General features: G+C 25.4%; 5 protein-coding genes and 1 non-coding gene across 6 annotated transcripts; 2 read left to right on the top strand and 4 right to left on the bottom strand.

The window, feature by feature from the left end:
- Positions 1 to 3443: 3443 nt before the first annotated feature.
- Positions 3444 to 4225, bottom strand: LOC122853205 (cohesin subunit SA-1-like). The gene is made up of 3 exons (XM_044153524.1): positions 3834 to 4225; positions 3626 to 3762; positions 3444 to 3556 (listed from the first exon to the last, which is right to left on the bottom strand). The coding sequence occupies exons 1-3, from the start codon at positions 4133 to 4135 to the stop codon at positions 3510 to 3512; spliced, it is 486 nt and encodes a 161-aa protein (XP_044009459.1). The 5' UTR covers positions 4136 to 4225; the 3' UTR covers positions 3444 to 3509.
- A 64-nt stretch (positions 4226 to 4289) lies between these two features.
- LOC122851101 (cohesin subunit SA-2-like) lies at positions 4290 to 7174 on the bottom strand. The gene is made up of 6 exons (XM_044150149.1): positions 7133 to 7174; positions 6886 to 7028; positions 5839 to 6818; positions 5558 to 5652; positions 4343 to 5455; positions 4290 to 4304 (listed from the first exon to the last, which is right to left on the bottom strand). Exons 2-6 carry the CDS (start codon positions 7014 to 7016, stop codon positions 4290 to 4292), a joined length of 2334 nt encoding a protein of 777 aa, XP_044006084.1. The 5' UTR covers positions 7017 to 7028; positions 7133 to 7174.
- An 819-nt stretch (positions 7175 to 7993) lies between these two features.
- LOC122851100 (SET and MYND domain-containing protein 4-like) lies at positions 7994 to 10510 on the bottom strand. The gene is made up of 7 exons (XM_044150148.1): positions 10492 to 10510; positions 9662 to 9954; positions 9115 to 9547; positions 8780 to 9039; positions 8561 to 8719; positions 8322 to 8465; positions 7994 to 8227 (listed from the first exon to the last, which is right to left on the bottom strand). The coding sequence occupies exons 1-7, from the start codon at positions 10508 to 10510 to the stop codon at positions 7994 to 7996; spliced, it is 1542 nt and encodes a 513-aa protein (XP_044006083.1).
- Positions 10511 to 10715: 205 nt separating this feature from the next.
- On the top strand, positions 10716 to 12862 carry LOC122851099 (SET and MYND domain-containing protein 4-like). The gene is made up of 3 exons (XM_044150147.1): positions 10716 to 10754; positions 10876 to 11946; positions 12021 to 12862. The coding sequence occupies exons 1-3, from the start codon at positions 10730 to 10732 to the stop codon at positions 12860 to 12862; spliced, it is 1938 nt and encodes a 645-aa protein (XP_044006082.1). The 5' UTR covers positions 10716 to 10729.
- Positions 12863 to 13472: 610 nt separating this feature from the next.
- Positions 13473 to 13545, top strand: Trnar-acg. The gene has a single exon. It is a non-coding gene; the product is annotated as a tRNA-Arg (tRNA).
- A 276-nt stretch (positions 13546 to 13821) lies between these two features.
- On the bottom strand, positions 13822 to 16627 carry LOC122853204 (probable tyrosyl-DNA phosphodiesterase). Its single transcript, XM_044153523.1, has 3 exons — positions 16346 to 16627; positions 14513 to 16206; positions 13822 to 14439 (listed from the first exon to the last, which is right to left on the bottom strand). Exons 1-3 carry the CDS (start codon positions 16416 to 16418, stop codon positions 14320 to 14322), a joined length of 1887 nt encoding a protein of 628 aa, XP_044009458.1. The 5' UTR covers positions 16419 to 16627; the 3' UTR covers positions 13822 to 14319.
- Positions 16628 to 16630: the final 3 nt, after the last annotated feature.

Genomic DNA, 16630 nt, shown 5'->3' with positions numbered 1-16630 from the left:
GGAGGTAAGACACTTGACTCGTTTTTTTTATCAAGTGGTTTCTCCAGTAGACCTATTCCACTTTTCGCGCGCATTTTCTAGCTGCAGCTAGAATTGTTTCGATCGGATTTTTAAATTTTTCGATTGCGCTCAAAGCAGCAAGTACGGACGCACGCGGATTCAAAAAATAAATATCATCACTATATACCCGCGCTCATAGCTGCAGGTATACTTTTTATTATTCAATGTGATAGGACATTTCTAGGCTCATTTCACTATGCCACTATCATTTATTGTGATAGGACATTTCTAGGCCTCAATCACTATGTCACTATCACTAAATATTATTATCACATGTTTCACTTTTTCACTTTATAAAATCTTGAAATTCAGCAAATATTAAATGTCTTGAAAATTGTAAAAATCTTGAAATTCAGCAAGTATTAAATGTCTTGAAAATTATAAAAATCTGAAACAAAAAAAATTTTAAATTATACAAATCCTGAAACAAAAAAAATCCTGAAACATTAAAAACATAATATTAAAATTTTGAATAACTGGAACTCCTGATAATCCTGAAACATATAAAAAGCTGAAACATATAAAAACCTGAAACAGAAAAAATCCTGAAACATACTTTAAATTGATTATTGTTTTTGGAAAAGTGCATTTAATATCAAAAATATAAACATACATCGCGAATGGAAAATAGGGTGAAAATTTATCTATTATAAATTTTCACGATAGATAATAATGTCCTAATCACCCTCGTCTACTCTGTTTGAGATAGACAAGGTCGATTCATTTTGACTTTCACACTACGACTATTTAATTTGACATTATAAAATTGAATGTAAATTATTGTAAAAATTAGTCAAAATAAATCTATACATAAAATAATAATTTGGAACGACAAGAAGTTTCAAAAAATATAGCAACAATTTTTTGAAACTTCAAGGATATTGAAGCACTTTTCCGGGATAGGTTAAAAATTACAACTAGTCAATCTTGATCTAGAGGAACCTACCTTTTGCGAGTAAACATCCAAGTAGAAGTTGTCCAGGTATTCTCCAATAATCCAATTAAATCCCATCATATCCTTTTAGCAAATCCATGAAGAAGTTGTCCAGGTAGTCTCCAATAATCCACATAAATTCCTTTCCATCCTCTCAGCGAAGCCATGTAGAAATTGTCAAGGTAGTCTCCAATAATCCATTTAAATTTGCGGTTAAATCTTCTCGGCAATAATAATAATCCCAAAACAGCAACAGGCACTTTTTACACTTGAACACTTATTTCACTTTCAATATATCACTTAATTTTTTTTTATATATTTCTTTTTTAATAATCATCACTAGCACTTGCACAAACACTTTCACTTTTTTTTTTTTTTTTTTATGACCACGAGACGATCGGCATGTGGTCATTTCAAACTAAACGATATACACTTCGCGAAAACTAAGACGAAGTAATGAAAATCTAAGAAACTATTTTACTATTTTAAACTTGCACTTTTTTTTTTTTAACACCGAGCAACCACGAGGTAATTTAAAATATTTCTAACCACGAATTTAACAGACGGAAAATTTTAAGATGATACTAACCCGACGAAACCGAAGAAGAACTGACTATACAATTCGTTTAGGACGTCCTTTATATATCTTCGACAATCCTAGACGAAGACTAGAGTTCCTAGAAGTTCTAGAGGTCGCTTTTTCTAGGAATTACTGTCTAGTTTCGCCCTATGTAGATCAGTCATTGGCTGACGCCAAGCAAAATTTTTTAAAACACTTTTCGCGCCAGGAGAAAATTTCACGTGGATGCATGCTCTCGAACCTAAAAAAAAACACGTGCAAAAAAAATTTCATATATATTTTTGTGAATTTTAATAATTTGTAAAAGAAAAAAAATACATAAATGTATGTACCGATTATTTTAAAATTAATTAAAATAATTTGCAAATTAAGATTTTGACTGATGAACTGTTCTCGCTGTTGCTTTTCACTGGTGACTTGGAAATTTTACAGAAAAATTATTTCGACATATAGTATTTAAAATTAAGTAAAAAAAAAAATTAAATTAATCAGTTTTTATTTTATAAATTTGTTGAATCGACAATCGATAAATAAATTGATCAATTACACACTTGCATCTTTTACGAGGTAGTGGCAATTTGAAATTCGGTTAGAATTATTTTAAATTGCCACGTGTAGACTACCTCGTGGAATTTTGTTATAAAAAAAAAAAATGTGCAAGTGTTTAATTGCTCAATTTATTTATGGATTGTCGATTCAACAAATTTATAAAATAAAAACTGATTAGTTTATTTTTTTTTTACTTAATTTTAAATACTATACGTCGAAATTTTTCTGTAAAATTTCCAAGTCACCAGTGAAAAACAACAGCAAGAAAAGTTCATCAGTCAAAATTTTAATTTGCAAATTATTCTATGTAATTTTAAAATAATAGATATATATTTTTTTTCTTTCACAAGTTTTTTAAAATTCACAAAAAAATATATGAAATTTTTTTTGCACGTGTTTTTTTTTTAGGTTCGAGAGCATGCATCCACGTGAAATTTTCTTTTTTACCTGGACGTCGACAGGTGACGCGAAAGGTGTTTCGAAAAATTTTGCTTGGCGTTGGACAGCGTGATGTACAAGTAATTTTATATTTTAAAATTAATTAGATAAATTTGCAAATTAAGATTTTGACCGATGAGCTTTTTTTTTGTATTACAAAATTCTACGTGTTATTTGAAAATAATTCTAACCGAACTATTAAACTATTTTTTTTTTTTTAGCTACTTAATTATTATGGAAAATCAACAAAAAAAAAATTCATCAGCCTCGTCATCAAAGAGTACACCAACATCATCATCATCATCATCATCATCATCATCATCAAATAAGAATGATGAATATATCCAAAGGCATGTGCCTAAAAATGAGGTACGAAATGGGTTTGATATGAGGAACCCTGCATTTCTTGCAACGAGAAAGAAATATTTTGAATCGGAATGATGGTGATGATACAGGTATAATATGATTGGCAATAATTAATAGTTAAATATAAAGAATAACTCTTTGTTGAAATAAAAGGATTGATAATTATACAAAGATTTAAGTATAAGCAAAATATTGAATATAAATAGGCCATTTACGTAAACATATATTTAAGAAAATTTAATTACACTTTTATAAGTAATGAATTCAATAATGAAAAAATAAATAATCAAATATTTTTTTTTCTTTTATTAAATTTTAAATAAACAATTTTATTTTGTTTAAATTATACAATAGTTTTGAATTAATTTAGAACATTTTTTTATAGTTTAATTAACTAATAAACAAAGCTTTAATAATTATTCAATAATTATTGTAAATTAAAGTAGAAAATGACTTTAATAATTGAATAATTAAACATATTAATATTAATTAATAATTATATGAAATAAATTCACTCTTGTAATGAAAAAAATAATGAAATAAAAAAGAAATACGAGTAAATTTCAGACAATAAAAAACAAGTTATTCTATAGCTTGTTCTTGCTCTGGTTCGCATTGCTCCTGTTCTTCTAAAATAATTAAAAATTAAAAATTAATTACCAAACTATAAAACCAAAACATTATTAATTATAAATTACCAATTTGTGAATTTGGCTGATGATTATTTTGTGAAAGAGACTTTCTTGAACGTAGACCATTTCTGTACATCATCACTGATTCCCAGCCATCATCAGAAGATTTACTTTCTGGCAATTTTTCTTCCAAAAATTTGAGTCTAAAAAATAAAAAAAACATTAAAAAAAATAAACAATAATAACATTCAATATTTTAAATGATAAAACTTACATGTTATCTTTATCTCGTTTCATTAGTTTATTAGTAAACACAGCAAGAATCTCCAAGTAGCTAATATTTGGTGGTGGCTCATTTGATCCATCAACTTGTTGATCATTCATTCCTTCAAGAGCAAAATTAATACCATCTTTATGTACTGTCATCATTGGTTCTCTATTTTTTTTAACATCCAAACCAATTAACAACAAAAGTCTTGATGCAAGTTCTTTAATTTTTTTCATTTCATTATATCTTTTATCAAAATTATCATCAATTTCTAATTCTTTGTACAATGATATTAAACTTATTTGCATGTGTTTTGCAAAATCAATTCTATCAAAATCACGAAATACACCAAGTACATCTTTTAAAATATCACCATAATCATTATAATATTTTTTATAATTTTTAAACATTATAATTGTTGATTTTAATGTTATTTTTTGACGTATTATAAGTTTACAATAATTACATAAAAAATTTCTTTTTTTATTATTTATCATTTCAATATCACAAAAGACATAATTTTCAATAAATTTTGATAATAAATCTTCAGTTATTTCATCAACTTCATAGTATGGTAAATTTTGTAAACTTTCATTAATTGATGTCTCGTTACTATCAAAATTAATAATCAAATCACACATTGCACTGAATGCAGCATCTCGTATTGATTCATGATAATTTACTTCATCATTTAATATGTCTTTTAAAATTGTCATAAAAGCATTTAATTCTAGTTGAAGTGTTTGCATCAATGTCGAGTTGTCTTCTGGATTTAAACTTGTATCAAATTTAATACAATAAAGATCCCATAATAATGAAAAATAACAACCATCAATTGAGTACTTAATAACAGTATCTGGTACCACATAAAAATAATTTTTTATATTTTTATAAAATGAATCTAAAAGTCCATAACGATTCATGTTGTGACAACCATAAAATTTTGATATTTTCATCATTGATTCTTCAACTTTATATAGCTCTTCTTCATTTGCCTCATCTTCATTGTCAACTTTGTTAATTAATTTTTCAATAGCATCAGTATATGAGCAAGTGATAGAATCAATTAAATCAATTCTTGCAGGATCACACTTGATTGCTATTGGAGAATTTTCATGACACATTATTTCTAATGTTTTTGCTGCTGTTTCAAGTGTAAATTCATCATAAGTTTTTTTGACAATTGTATCAATTATTTGTAACAATGATGACAAGTGTTTATCAAGTCTTAGCGTTACATAAATACCAAGATCAAAATATTGAGGAATCAATAAAAGATATGGCAGTTTACTTTCATCAACTTGATATTTAGTTAATAAATTTGGTAATGCTACAGCAAAATGTTCTGTTATTAATATTTTATCATTTTTAATTTGTTCTTTGTCTTTGGCATTAAGATGTTTTTTTGTTGTAACACGTGCTTCTGGTATTTCACCAGTTGACAATTGTTTAATACACATTGTTAAAATTTTAACAAGTGCTGTTGCATGTACATCATCAAGTTTTTCATCATCTGTTTCATCAAGAAGCATATATGTCATGCATTGCCAATCTTTTAATGTTGATGTTGCATTTATCATTGAATCAACAAGATAATTACCATGTTGTAAAAATTCTGATTCAATAAAAAACATAACAAGTGATTTTAAATATAATATATTATTTAATTTTTTATTTTTATATCTTTGTTTTTCATTGTCTGGTATATTTTTAATATCAGTTATTATTGCTTGATTTAAAAATTCACCACCAGCTTGTGCTATTGATCGGTCTTTGACAAATATTAATTTGTACATTGTTTCACGATCTTCATCAGTCAATAAATCTGGATAACAATTGTCAATTAATGTTATGACATTTATTGCAATAACTGCAACACTTGTATCAACATCAAGTGTCATTGCAATAATTCTATTTTTATATTTTTTTGTAAATAAAAACATTGCTTCTAAATTTTCATTAATTTGATAAATGTTTTGTAATATTTCAAGTGTTTTTTTTCTAATTACACCATCTTTTTCATCATCAAATAATGACCAGCCAAGGTATTTTAAATAATCAACTTTTATATATTCTTCTGGTTTTTTTTTAATCCATGATCCAACAGCAGATACACAAATTAAACGTATATTTTGAATGACATCACGTGAACGAATACCAAGTACTTCATCAACAATATAATTTTTTTTATCATTAATATCATCAAGATTTTCTTGTATATTTATTCTTTGTCTTTCAAGTAAGTCTACTTTGTCAATTGCACGATTACATTTTGGCTTTTTTTTTTCACTATCAAATTGTCTATTTGTCTTGACAAGTATTTGTGTTAAATTTAAAGAAACATCAACAAGACCAGTTGCCAATTTCATACATAAAAATGTTGCAGTATGTCTGTATGATTGAACTTTTGAACGTGATAAATGTACTAAAAATAATATAATATTATCCAATAAATATTCATCAAATAATATGTCATTCTGACATTTATGCACCAAATTTTTAATAAATCTACTCAAATTTTTACGAAATTCTATATCTTTAAGATCACTCAATGGATAATTTGGACTTGTTGATATATTTTTATCTAAATGATCAATTAATTCATTGACACTTTTTGTAAGTAACATTTCAAGTGTCATTTGTTCCTTGGAACTTGTTGCATCAATGATAAATTGTACGAGGAGTAATAAACCTTTTTCTCTATTACTTTTGTAGTCTTTGATCCAATTGTCAACGATTTCTGTCACCAAAACATCTGAGTATAATAAATCAAACAAACTTTTATCACCATTATTATCACTGTTGACACTGGTGTTTGTGCTATCAACAGATTTTCTTCCACGTCGTTGACGTCCACCACGTTTGGATTTTGATGCTGGTGTTTTTGTTTTATTTGTTGTTTTCTTTTTTGATGTTGTGGTCTGGTCTTGTTGTTGTTGTGATGTCTCAGATACATTTGAGATATCTGATGGTACAACTTGATCACCAGCACTAAATGTAAATTAATAACAATTAATTATTGTATCATTATTGATATTTTATAGATTTTATTTTATACCTTGTGTCAGCTGTATTACTGCCTGCATCTTGTGAACTAGCTGGTGATGGTGTTTCATCAACTTCCATCAGATGATCCAATGATTTTGAAGTAGAGCTAACTCTAGAACTTTTTCTTCTACTTCTTGCCATTGTTGTTGATTACTTTTAGAGAAAAAAAAAAAATGAAATTGTTTTCCACATTATAATCATTTTCGAAAGATATTAACAATAATTTTATATTTATTATGATAACAAAATTAACGTACCTTCTTATTTGTAAAATTTAATTGAATGAAATTAGTATTTAATTGAGTTTAATTAATTTTTTTAATTTAACCCTTACGCAACATCCAATATATAGAGCAAATTGGTATTATTATTATTTATTTTTTTTTCTCATCTACGTAACGGTCATTTTAGTTTCTTAATTAGCCGTTCATTGAAGTGAGCAGTGTTTTATAAATTTTAGCGGGAAATTTATAAACAATATATTTATTGTTGTGATTAATAAAAATACTAGTAATTTAATTATTAATTATTCTTAGTTAATTAAATTAATTGTTGAGATAAAAAGTAAATTTTTGATATAATAAAAAAAAAGTTTCTAAATGAAATCAAAGTTTAATGTAAATAATAAATAATAATAAATGAAAAAATAATTATATATTTAATTTTAAAAACATAATATACCTATTAATAATAATAATTAATAACATAATTATATTTTAAGTGTATTTAAAAAAAAAAAACAATATATTTATTTTCTCTAGAAATAAAATAAATAGTTTAATTTTTTTTTATCCATTTTTATTGAAGTGAAACTTCTTTTTTATTGATACATCGTCATGATGAATTATTTGTTAATTATTGAAAATGAAATAATTATTCAATAATTATTAGTAATAATTTATTACACATGCATTTAAATATATATTATTATTATATAAAAAAGAAATGTTTGATATAATAAAAGTAAAAATCTATTTGAAGATTTTTTGTAAAATTTAAAAGCACAGCAATTAAATTTCTATTTTAATATTATTATTAACTGGATAAAATATCTCTCTTCTATTTTTAATGAAAAGTTTTAGAGTATATATTGTTAATGTTATTAAAAAAATATAAAATTATAAAAAATTTCGAGTAGCTATTTGATGATATAACTTCTGAACAACTAAAGGCAAACCAATTATTTCGTGACATAGAAAATCAATATTACGATTATAAATATCACTAGTGACACAAGCATCCTCGACAGCTTTTATTAATTTTTCCTTATTAATTTCACCACTAGTTTCAACATACTCAAGTATTTTTTTTTTAATCATTTTTAATTTTTTACTAGCATTCCTTGGTACATTCTGTAAAAAGAAAATAAATAAAAATTTAAAAAATCAGACTTACATTGATAAACAAGTACAATAAAGATAAATAAATATATTTTTTTTTACTTACTATATACTCAGGAAGTTCATCAAAAGATGGATAATCATTTTTACATGCTTCACACTGACAAATATTTTTTAAAATTGGTAATAAATAATTTTGTCTCTCTTGTTTGTTACTTTTAAAAAAATCAACTCCCCATGATGTAAAAACCTTGAATAATTTATTTAAATAATTATTTTTAATAAACAATAAACACTAGTATCTAAAAAATTAAATTTACCAAATATAGATCAAGGTATACTTACTTCTTCACCTTTTTTTATCGGTTTTGTTGCAAAAATACTTGTTGTTGATTGATGAATCAAGTCGTTTGCATTTGGATTACAACTATGTCTAAAAACTTTGATCATTGGTTCCACTACCATGAGTTTGTTTGTATAATCATCTTCAAAAATATCAGCATTCTGTAAAACATAATTAATTAAATTCAAATAAATAAAATAAATTTAAATAAATAAACTTACAGCCAAAAAATTATAATCAAAAATGAATTTATATTTTAAAAGTAATCCAGCTGTGTATGGTATCCATTTGTTGTTTGCCCATTCTTTTGAAGTTAAATTTGTACCAAGAATATCAGGCTGCATAAGAAGAATTGCTGTTGCTGTCATAATTCCTACATTTTTTAATGAAATACATTCAGTCAATGGTGGTAGATGTTTAATTAAATTATGAAATGATTCATAATTAGTTGTATCAAGAAGTGATGTACTCAAGTTGTTATCTAAAAAATTGCAATTAAATATAAATTAGCTTTGTATTGTTGAATGTCTTTGATGATAATGATGATGATACATACCAGATGCTGATGATGATGATGATTCAATTCTATCAATATATTTTTTCAACTCAATCAAGCTTCCAGTACTTTTAAATAACTTGATAAATATTTTAACACTCAATTGTATTGCAATATCACGATCATTTTCCAAAAGTGAAGTTAAAACTTCACACTCAATATCATGATACTCATGCCATGCTGTCTCTTTACAATCTAATGAACAATAAATTAAATTTGGACAATAATCACATGGTACACCACAATATGTATCTTTAAAACAATGCCAACAAATTGAATAACGTTTTTCTTCAAGTACCATTGATGCAAATGAATTTTTAATAAATATAAATTCACCAGTTTTTATGTCTCTAGTTGCCACGACATGATGACCAAGTTTTTTTGTATATTTAACATCAATTGCATCAGATGCACCAATTACATTTGGATTTTTCTTTGAATATTTTAACAATGATTTGTTACAATCAAATAACTCACGAGGATTACCAAGTGACATGGAGATTTGTTGATAATTATTCATAATATTTTCAACAATTTTATAATTAGCATTATTTTTATTCATTTTTGGTAGCCATTGTAACACATTAGCATATGAAATACTTGATTCAAGTTTTGAATGTGGTTTTAAGATATGAAAACAAAGCATTTGACGAATAAATAATTTTGCTTTGAGATTATCAGGATAACCTGTTTTTAATGCTTGTTCAATATCAAGAAGACAATTTTCATATAAATTTGATTTTAATAATACAACTGAACGATTTGCATAACCAAGTGATAATTCTTTTGATCCAATTGGTGCAAATGCAATACTTTTTGTAAATGATTCAATTGAAAAATCTAAATAATTTTTAGATTTAGTTTTAAATATTTTATTACCTTCTTTTTTCCATTGTCTTGATAGTTTTATATTTTTTTTTAATGTTATATTTTTTTTATTTTTAATCATATCTTTCATTATATTTAGCTCAATTGATTGTGATAAAAAAACATTTATTTTTTCTTCATATGTTTCTGCAGTTTCATAACTAATGATCCATTTCATCACTTGAGAACATTTTCGATGAAATACATGTTTTTTAATACTTTTCATCTGTAAAAAAAAACAAACGAAATTAGATATTTATTATAAAAAATATTAAAGTGATTCTATAAAAATATTTATTAAATAATTTTTTGTTTACATTGATAAGCTGGGTGAACCAACAAGTCTGTCGTTTGATAAAAAAGAAATGTCAATTTGATATTGTTCACTATTTAGCTAATTATTAGTTGATTAATTAATCATGTGATTAATGACGTTGGAAAATTAATTTATTGACGTGTTGAATGATAGATGGACATAGCTGAACTAAACAAGTCCAAACCAAACTGAACCTATGACGTGATCAGCCATCTGTTTATGTTGATATTGTTATGATGAATGTAACCTGAACCGTTAAAATTAAATGGCGTTGTAAACAAATCTGTCCTTGAAACCCAACTTTTTTTTTTTTTTTTTCTTTTCTTTCTTTTAACTAACCTGCTTGCAACTTGATGAATAAATTTAATTTTTTTTGCTGTTAATTGTTGGATTAATTATAAAATAATTAAAAGTGAATTTAAAAAATTAAACATGGAATCAAGAACAAAAGAAAAATGTAAGTAGATTAATTGTTTATTTAAAAAAAAAAAAAAAAAAACAAAAAAAAGATTGAATAATTATTTATGAAAAAAAAAAAAATAATTTTAAAATATGTATTTTGATTTTTGATTGTCTAGATGATGATGGTGGTGGTGGTGGTGGTGATAATGCAAAGTGGACAATTGATATGATCAAGACAATAATGCTTGATCTTTCAAATAATTCAAAATTAAAAGATGAAAAACGTATCAAGAAAATTCTTGAAGATTTAAACAATGGATCATCAGGTTGGATTATACCCACGCCAATAATTGAATCAAAAAATGCTTTAAAATCTATTGCACATCGTAATGAGGGTAATGATTATTTTAAATCAAATGATCTTGATAAAGCTTGTGAAGCATATACCAAAAGTGTTGCCTGGGCAAAAGCCAACAGTGAGGAACTTGCAATGGCATATGCCAATAGATCAGCTGTTCTTTTAAAAGCTAAATTGATTTCTTATTGTCTTGATGACATCCAGCGTGCTCTAGATAATGGTTATCCAGATAGATTAAAATCTAAATTGTATTTTCGCCAAGCAACTTGTCTTCGAATCTTAAATGCTGATGATAATTGTGCTATTGATGAAGCTCTATCACAAACTCAACAATGGATTGAAAAAATGAATGAAAAAGATCAATTAAATATGAATAAAATGCTTAAAGAATTCCAAGCTACCAAGACAATTGATAAAACAAATTACAAGTGGGATTACCAAGGAATAGCACCAAAATTAAAAGGTGAAAATCCCATGATTCCAGGTTTGTCTGATGCAGTAACATTAAAATACTCTGATGAATTTGGTAGACACATGATTGCAACGAAAGACATAAAACCTGGTGATGTTTTAAGTGTACAAAAACCATATGCCAGTATTATCAATGCCAGTATGAAATACGAACTCTGTTGGCACTGTGGTAAACAAACATGGTCAGGTTTACCATGTAACAATTGTCCAGATGTTATTTTTTGCTCAAAAACTTGTCAACAAAATTCAAATGATTGTTATCATGATATTGAGTGTAATATAAATAAAAAAATAAAATCATTTGGCTTGCCTAATAGTTTATCAATGGGTGTTAGATTAACAATAATGGCCTTGAAAGAGTCAAACAATTGTGTTGAAATTTTGAAGGATAATATTGATAAAATAAATCAAACAAGTGGTAATTATATTTTATTATTATTTAATTTATTAAAACAATATAGTTAAATTAATGTTTACTTAAAATTTTTACAGATCCATTGACAAAAGGATTTACAAATGGTAAATTGGATCCTGATAAATATGCAAGTGTTTACAGCTTAATATCTCATTGTTACAAAAATCTTGAAAAAGAGTCAACGTCACTTGTTGGTTGTATAATCACTGGATATTTTTTGATGCAAACAAACAAAGCCATTGAAAATTGCAGTGGTAATTTAAAGCTATTAAAAGAAAATGAATTGTTTGTATTTATTGTTGGACTTATTGAACGAAATAATTGGATAATGGCTGTGAATATATTTGAAGCTGGTTTTTTTACTGATGGACAGGATGCTTTGCCATCAATGACAGTGATAGCACCAGGAGCTAGTTTTTATAATCACAGTTGTAATCCAATGATTAATCGAAATATTTGTGGTGGTTATATGATCAGTACAGCAATTTGTCCAATAAAAAAAGGTCAACAAATATTTGAGACATATGGAGAAGCATATTTTACAGAAGAAAAAAAAGAAAGACAAGTATATTTGAATGATCATCATTTTATTTGTAAATGTGAAGCTTGCATAAATAATTGGCCGATTCCTGTTAATATTGATATTTCAAAAGTAACTCCTGATCATGAAATATCTCGAGTTGAAATTGTCAAGTTGTCAAGAGAAATTTCACAATTATCAAGTATTTCTTATGATTTTTATCGTGAAAATAATAAAATTAAAGATATTTCTGAGTCATTGAATGAAGGTATACGACTTGCTGTGGTTTTACGTCAATTATTTAAACAAAATTCGCTTGAAGTTGTTGAAACTATCAGAGTGTTGATGAGAATTATTCGTTTGGCAACAATGGTACCATTTGTCTCACTTCAAAAATAACATTCTTTTCATGATATTATTTACTTTTTTTTTTTACAGTTAAATTAAAATTTTCTTTTCTTTTTCTTGAATCATCATTATAATTGTTTAAATGATGTTTTTTTTTTGTAAAAATTATTATATTAATATGGAATTTCTCTTACCACTTATATTGTTAAAAATAATTTTTTTTTTTTTTTGTAAATGTCAATTTCAACATGTTTACTGTAAAATTAAATTTTTTTTTCTTAAAATATCCTTATAAATGGTCAAATAATGTTTTTTTTTGTAAAAATTATTACATTTTTACAATGTTAATACTCAATTACCATTTGTATTGATAAAAATAATTTTTTTTTTTTTTGTAAAAATAAACTGTGAATAAACAATGTCAATTTCAACATGTTTACAGTAAAACTAAATTTTTTTTCTCCAAATATCTTTAAAAATGTTTAAACAATGTTTTTTTTTGTAAAAATTATTACATTTTTACAATATGAATACTCAATTACCATTTGTATTGTTGAAAATATTTTTTTTTTGTAAAAATAAACAATTTTAACAATTAATATTTGTTGCAAAATGACATTATTTTTAAGACTGTCATATGATTTACGTGTAAATAACTGCCGGTCTTGTGGCGCAATGGATAACGCGTCTGACTACGGATCAGAAGATTCCAGGTTCGACTCCTGGCAAGATCGAAAACATATTTTTTGCCATTTTTTCAATTACATAATATTTAATAATAGCAATAAAAATTAACAAATCAATTAGTCAATATAATTTTTATATCCCTCAAATTTTACTGATTATTTTTCCTTTTAGTATTTCTATTGTAGTAATTAATAATTAATAATTATACATCAAATTTATTAAATCATTTTTAAAACTAAATAAACAATAAATAAATAATTACCAATTGATAATATATCAAATATAATTTATATTATATAAATAATAAACGACAAACAAAATATTATTTATCAAAACTTTATTTTAATTTATGAAAATCGAAATTTTGGCAAAATATTTCTTCAATATTTGATCAACTTTAAACACAATAGAATAATAAAAAAAATTATTAAATAAACCAATATTTTAAAAGAAAAATCAAACCAAATGTTAAACCAATTTTTGTTTTTCTTATGAAATCAATTTTTTTCATATAAAATTATTTTGAAAACATTAATGAAATGTTTTTTAAACAACAACATACTCATACATGAAAATTGAAATTTTAGAAAAATATTTCTTTAATATTTTATCAACTTTTAAACACAATAGAAAATTATTAAATAATTCTATATTTAAAAAAAAAACAATCAAGCCAAATGTCAAACCAATTTTATGTTTTTCTTATGAAATTAATTTTTTTCATATAAAATTATTTTGAAAATATAAATGAAATGTTTTTTAAACAACAACAACATACATGAATAAAATAATTAAACTACCAGAGTTAATTATTATTTTTTTTATATCAAAAATGGTTGATCTTCTTTTTGATAAGGAGTCAAAGGTACGTCAAAAGGCAATGGAAATGGTGGTGTACCATCTGGATCTGGACTTTGAATTGGAAATGTTTGTCCACCAGTCTGTAAAAATGAAATTTAAAATTAACAAATAAACAAATTACCATAAAATTAATAATAATTAATAATAAATTACCAATTGCTTTGGAAAAAATGCAACACCAGCTTCAAAAGCTTTAATTTCCCATGTGTCTTCTTCTTCTTCTTCACTATCAGAGTAACTCTTCCATTTATTGCTCCATCTATTGTTCCAACTGCTGTTATTGTTATGAGATCCCCATGCTGATTTACTGAGATTAGCACTTGTCAATAAAACCCATGGTACTTTTTTATAATCCAATGAAATTCTTGTATAAAATTTTGTATGTGGTAGAGTAACATCTCTACTTTTCGTACTACTTTTCCATTGATGTAAATGTTTAACAACCCATTTTTGTTTAGCATGTAAGTTTGCATAATAATGAAGACATAAACTTCTAATATTTTTATCAAATGAATTTGCATATTGAGTTGTTGTTGGATAAATAATTTTAAAATTACACGGTGAACTGTATTTTCTGTTTGTGTTTGTCATTAAGACAGGCAATATTTCATTTTTTAACCAGCCACTTGTTTGTGTACCCAATCCACCAATGCTTGTACATTGAATAACAACTGGCCAATTTTCATCATCAGGTAAAACATTAGTATTATTTGATAATACATTACCCAACTTTTTGATTCCCCATTTACTTATTTCATTTGAATCATAGGAATAATTACCAGGTGCTGATCCAACAAAGAATACTTTAACTGATGAAAAATCAAGACGCCAAATAATTTCAATCCATTCATGAAGTTTATCAATTGAATATTTTTTCATATAATTTATAAAATCTTGTTTAAAATTAGTTGGTGATTCACCTTGTGTACGTTTTGATGTTTTTTCAAGATATGGCAAATGTGGTGATATCCATACACCTTGTGTTCTTATGTTCCAGTCATTGCTGAAGAGATTGGCTGTTGAAATGACAATCCTTGCACCATTTTCATATTTTATTACCATTATTTTTGAGTGTTGTTGGTACTGATGAGTCTCAATGTTATCTGGCAATGGACCAGTGTCCATTCGCTGACCATAAATTATTAAACTATCTGTTTTTTGACATGAAAATAAATACTGAAATCTCAACCAGGTAAAATCAACTTGATCATTTATTATAAGAGTTTTTTCAATAACACCAATACTTTTATCTAATATTTCTGGAAATGTTATTGAATGTTGTTGATTCCATGTTGCTTGGACACTTTCAATAGTTGATAAAAAAACATGATATGGTGATGCTTGTTCGTATTTTATAAAAAATTTACCTGGTAATTTTAAATGAGGTATATATTTATTTAATTTTTCCATTTGTTCAATTGTATTTTCACGAAATGATTCACGTGATTCAAGTGTTTTACAATTGTCATATTCATTGAGAGTCATTTGTTCCCATGTTAGCTTTACTTCTTCAAGTTTAATTATTGGTTTTATTTTTTTATTAACAATAAAAGTTGATGGATCCAGCGAATGTTTTAATAATGGTTCTTGTTTAATAGTTTTTTCCATTTCTTTGTTGTATGATTCAATTGTATTTTTGATTGATCCATCAGGATTAAGTAAAATACGTGTGAAAGTTGGTAGTGTTTTTTTAACAGTCTGTTGTGTACCACTGGTACTTGGCTGATCAGTATCAACTGGTTCATCTTTTATTTTAATCATATTTGTAGAATTATTGTCAACAAAAGTTACAACTGATGGACCAGCTTGTGAAGGTCCTGGTATTGAATCACCCTCATTTTCCATAACTGTAAAAATAATATTTATAAAAAAATAATTTTTATGAACATAATAATACTATTATTTAATGGCATCATTAAATAATAAATTAAATTAAAAAATATATTAAAATTAAAAGTGTCCTTTTGTCTTTGACGTCAAACATACCTTCTTTTTTTATCGTCACCATTGACACAATTGCATTTGAACCATCCTCACATTTAACTACGCAATAATGCATGGCGATTCTTTTTTTTTTTTTTATCAAATAAATAAATATCAGTTAATAAATTAATTAATATATTTATTATTAATTATTTAACAAAATTAGAGACGTGCGAGAGACGACCATAAGACATTTGTTAATTTGTCACAATGAAATAATAATAATAATATCAACAGCAGGAACGACCGAAACCAACTGAAACAAGAGAAAAAAAAATGACGGTTGAG

This window comes from Aphidius gifuensis, linkage group LG3, assembly GCF_014905175.1.
Source record: "Aphidius gifuensis isolate YNYX2018 linkage group LG3, ASM1490517v1, whole genome shotgun sequence".
NCBI lineage: Eukaryota > Metazoa > Arthropoda > Insecta > Hymenoptera > Braconidae > Aphidius > Aphidius gifuensis.
Note: the sequence above shows the minus strand (reverse complement) of the source record. Positions and strands in the feature narration are given on the sequence as shown.

Excerpts from the sequence above, each read along its gene's own strand:
- LOC122853205 (XM_044153524.1), bottom strand. The coding sequence starts at position 4,135 with ATGCAAATAAGTTTAATATCATTGTACAAAGAATTAGAAATTGATGAT. Across the intron at positions 3,763-3,833 it reads AAACGAGATAAAGATAACAT|ACTCAAATTTTTGGAAGAAA; the intron begins GTAAGTTTTATC and ends TTTATTTTTTAG. Across the intron at positions 3,557-3,625 it reads TCAGCCAAATTCACAAATTG|AAGAACAGGAGCAATGCGAA; the intron begins GTAATTTATAAT and ends TAATTATTTTAG.
- LOC122851101 (XM_044150149.1), bottom strand. The coding sequence starts at position 7,016 with ATGGCAAGAAGTAGAAGAAAAAGTTCTAGAGTTAGCTCTACTTCAAAA. Across the intron at positions 6,819-6,885 it reads AGTAATACAGCTGACACAAG|TGCTGGTGATCAAGTTGTAC; the intron begins GTATAAAATAAA and ends ATTTACATTTAG. Across the intron at positions 5,653-5,838 it reads ATTTGATGATGAAAAAGATG|ATTTATTGACTGATGAAGAT; the intron begins GTGTAATTAGAA and ends ATTGTTATCCAG.
- LOC122851100 (XM_044150148.1), bottom strand. Across the intron at positions 9,548-9,661 it reads CAAAAATGAATAAAAATAAT|AAAAATCCAAATGTAATTGG; the intron begins GCTAATTATAAA and ends AAATATTCAAAG. Across the intron at positions 8,228-8,321 it reads ATGAACTTCCTGAGTATATA|AATGTACCAAGGAATGCTAG; the intron begins GTAAGTAAAAAA and ends TTCTTTTTACAG.
- LOC122851099 (XM_044150147.1), top strand. The coding sequence starts at position 10,730 with ATGGAATCAAGAACAAAAGAAAAAT. Across the intron at positions 10,755-10,875 it reads ATCAAGAACAAAAGAAAAAT|ATGATGATGGTGGTGGTGGT; the intron begins GTAAGTAGATTA and ends TTGATTGTCTAG. Across the intron at positions 11,947-12,020 it reads TAAAATAAATCAAACAAGTG|ATCCATTGACAAAAGGATTT; the intron begins GTAATTATATTT and ends AAATTTTTACAG.
- LOC122853204 (XM_044153523.1), bottom strand. The coding sequence starts at position 16,418 with ATGCATTATTGCGTAGTTAAATGTGAGGATGGTTCAAATGCAATTGTG. Across the intron at positions 16,207-16,345 it reads GGTGACGATAAAAAAAGAAG|TTATGGAAAATGAGGGTGAT; the intron begins GTATGTTTGACG and ends TTATTTTTACAG. Across the intron at positions 14,440-14,512 it reads CATTTTTTCCAAAGCAATTG|ACTGGTGGACAAACATTTCC; the intron begins GTAATTTATTAT and ends TCATTTTTACAG.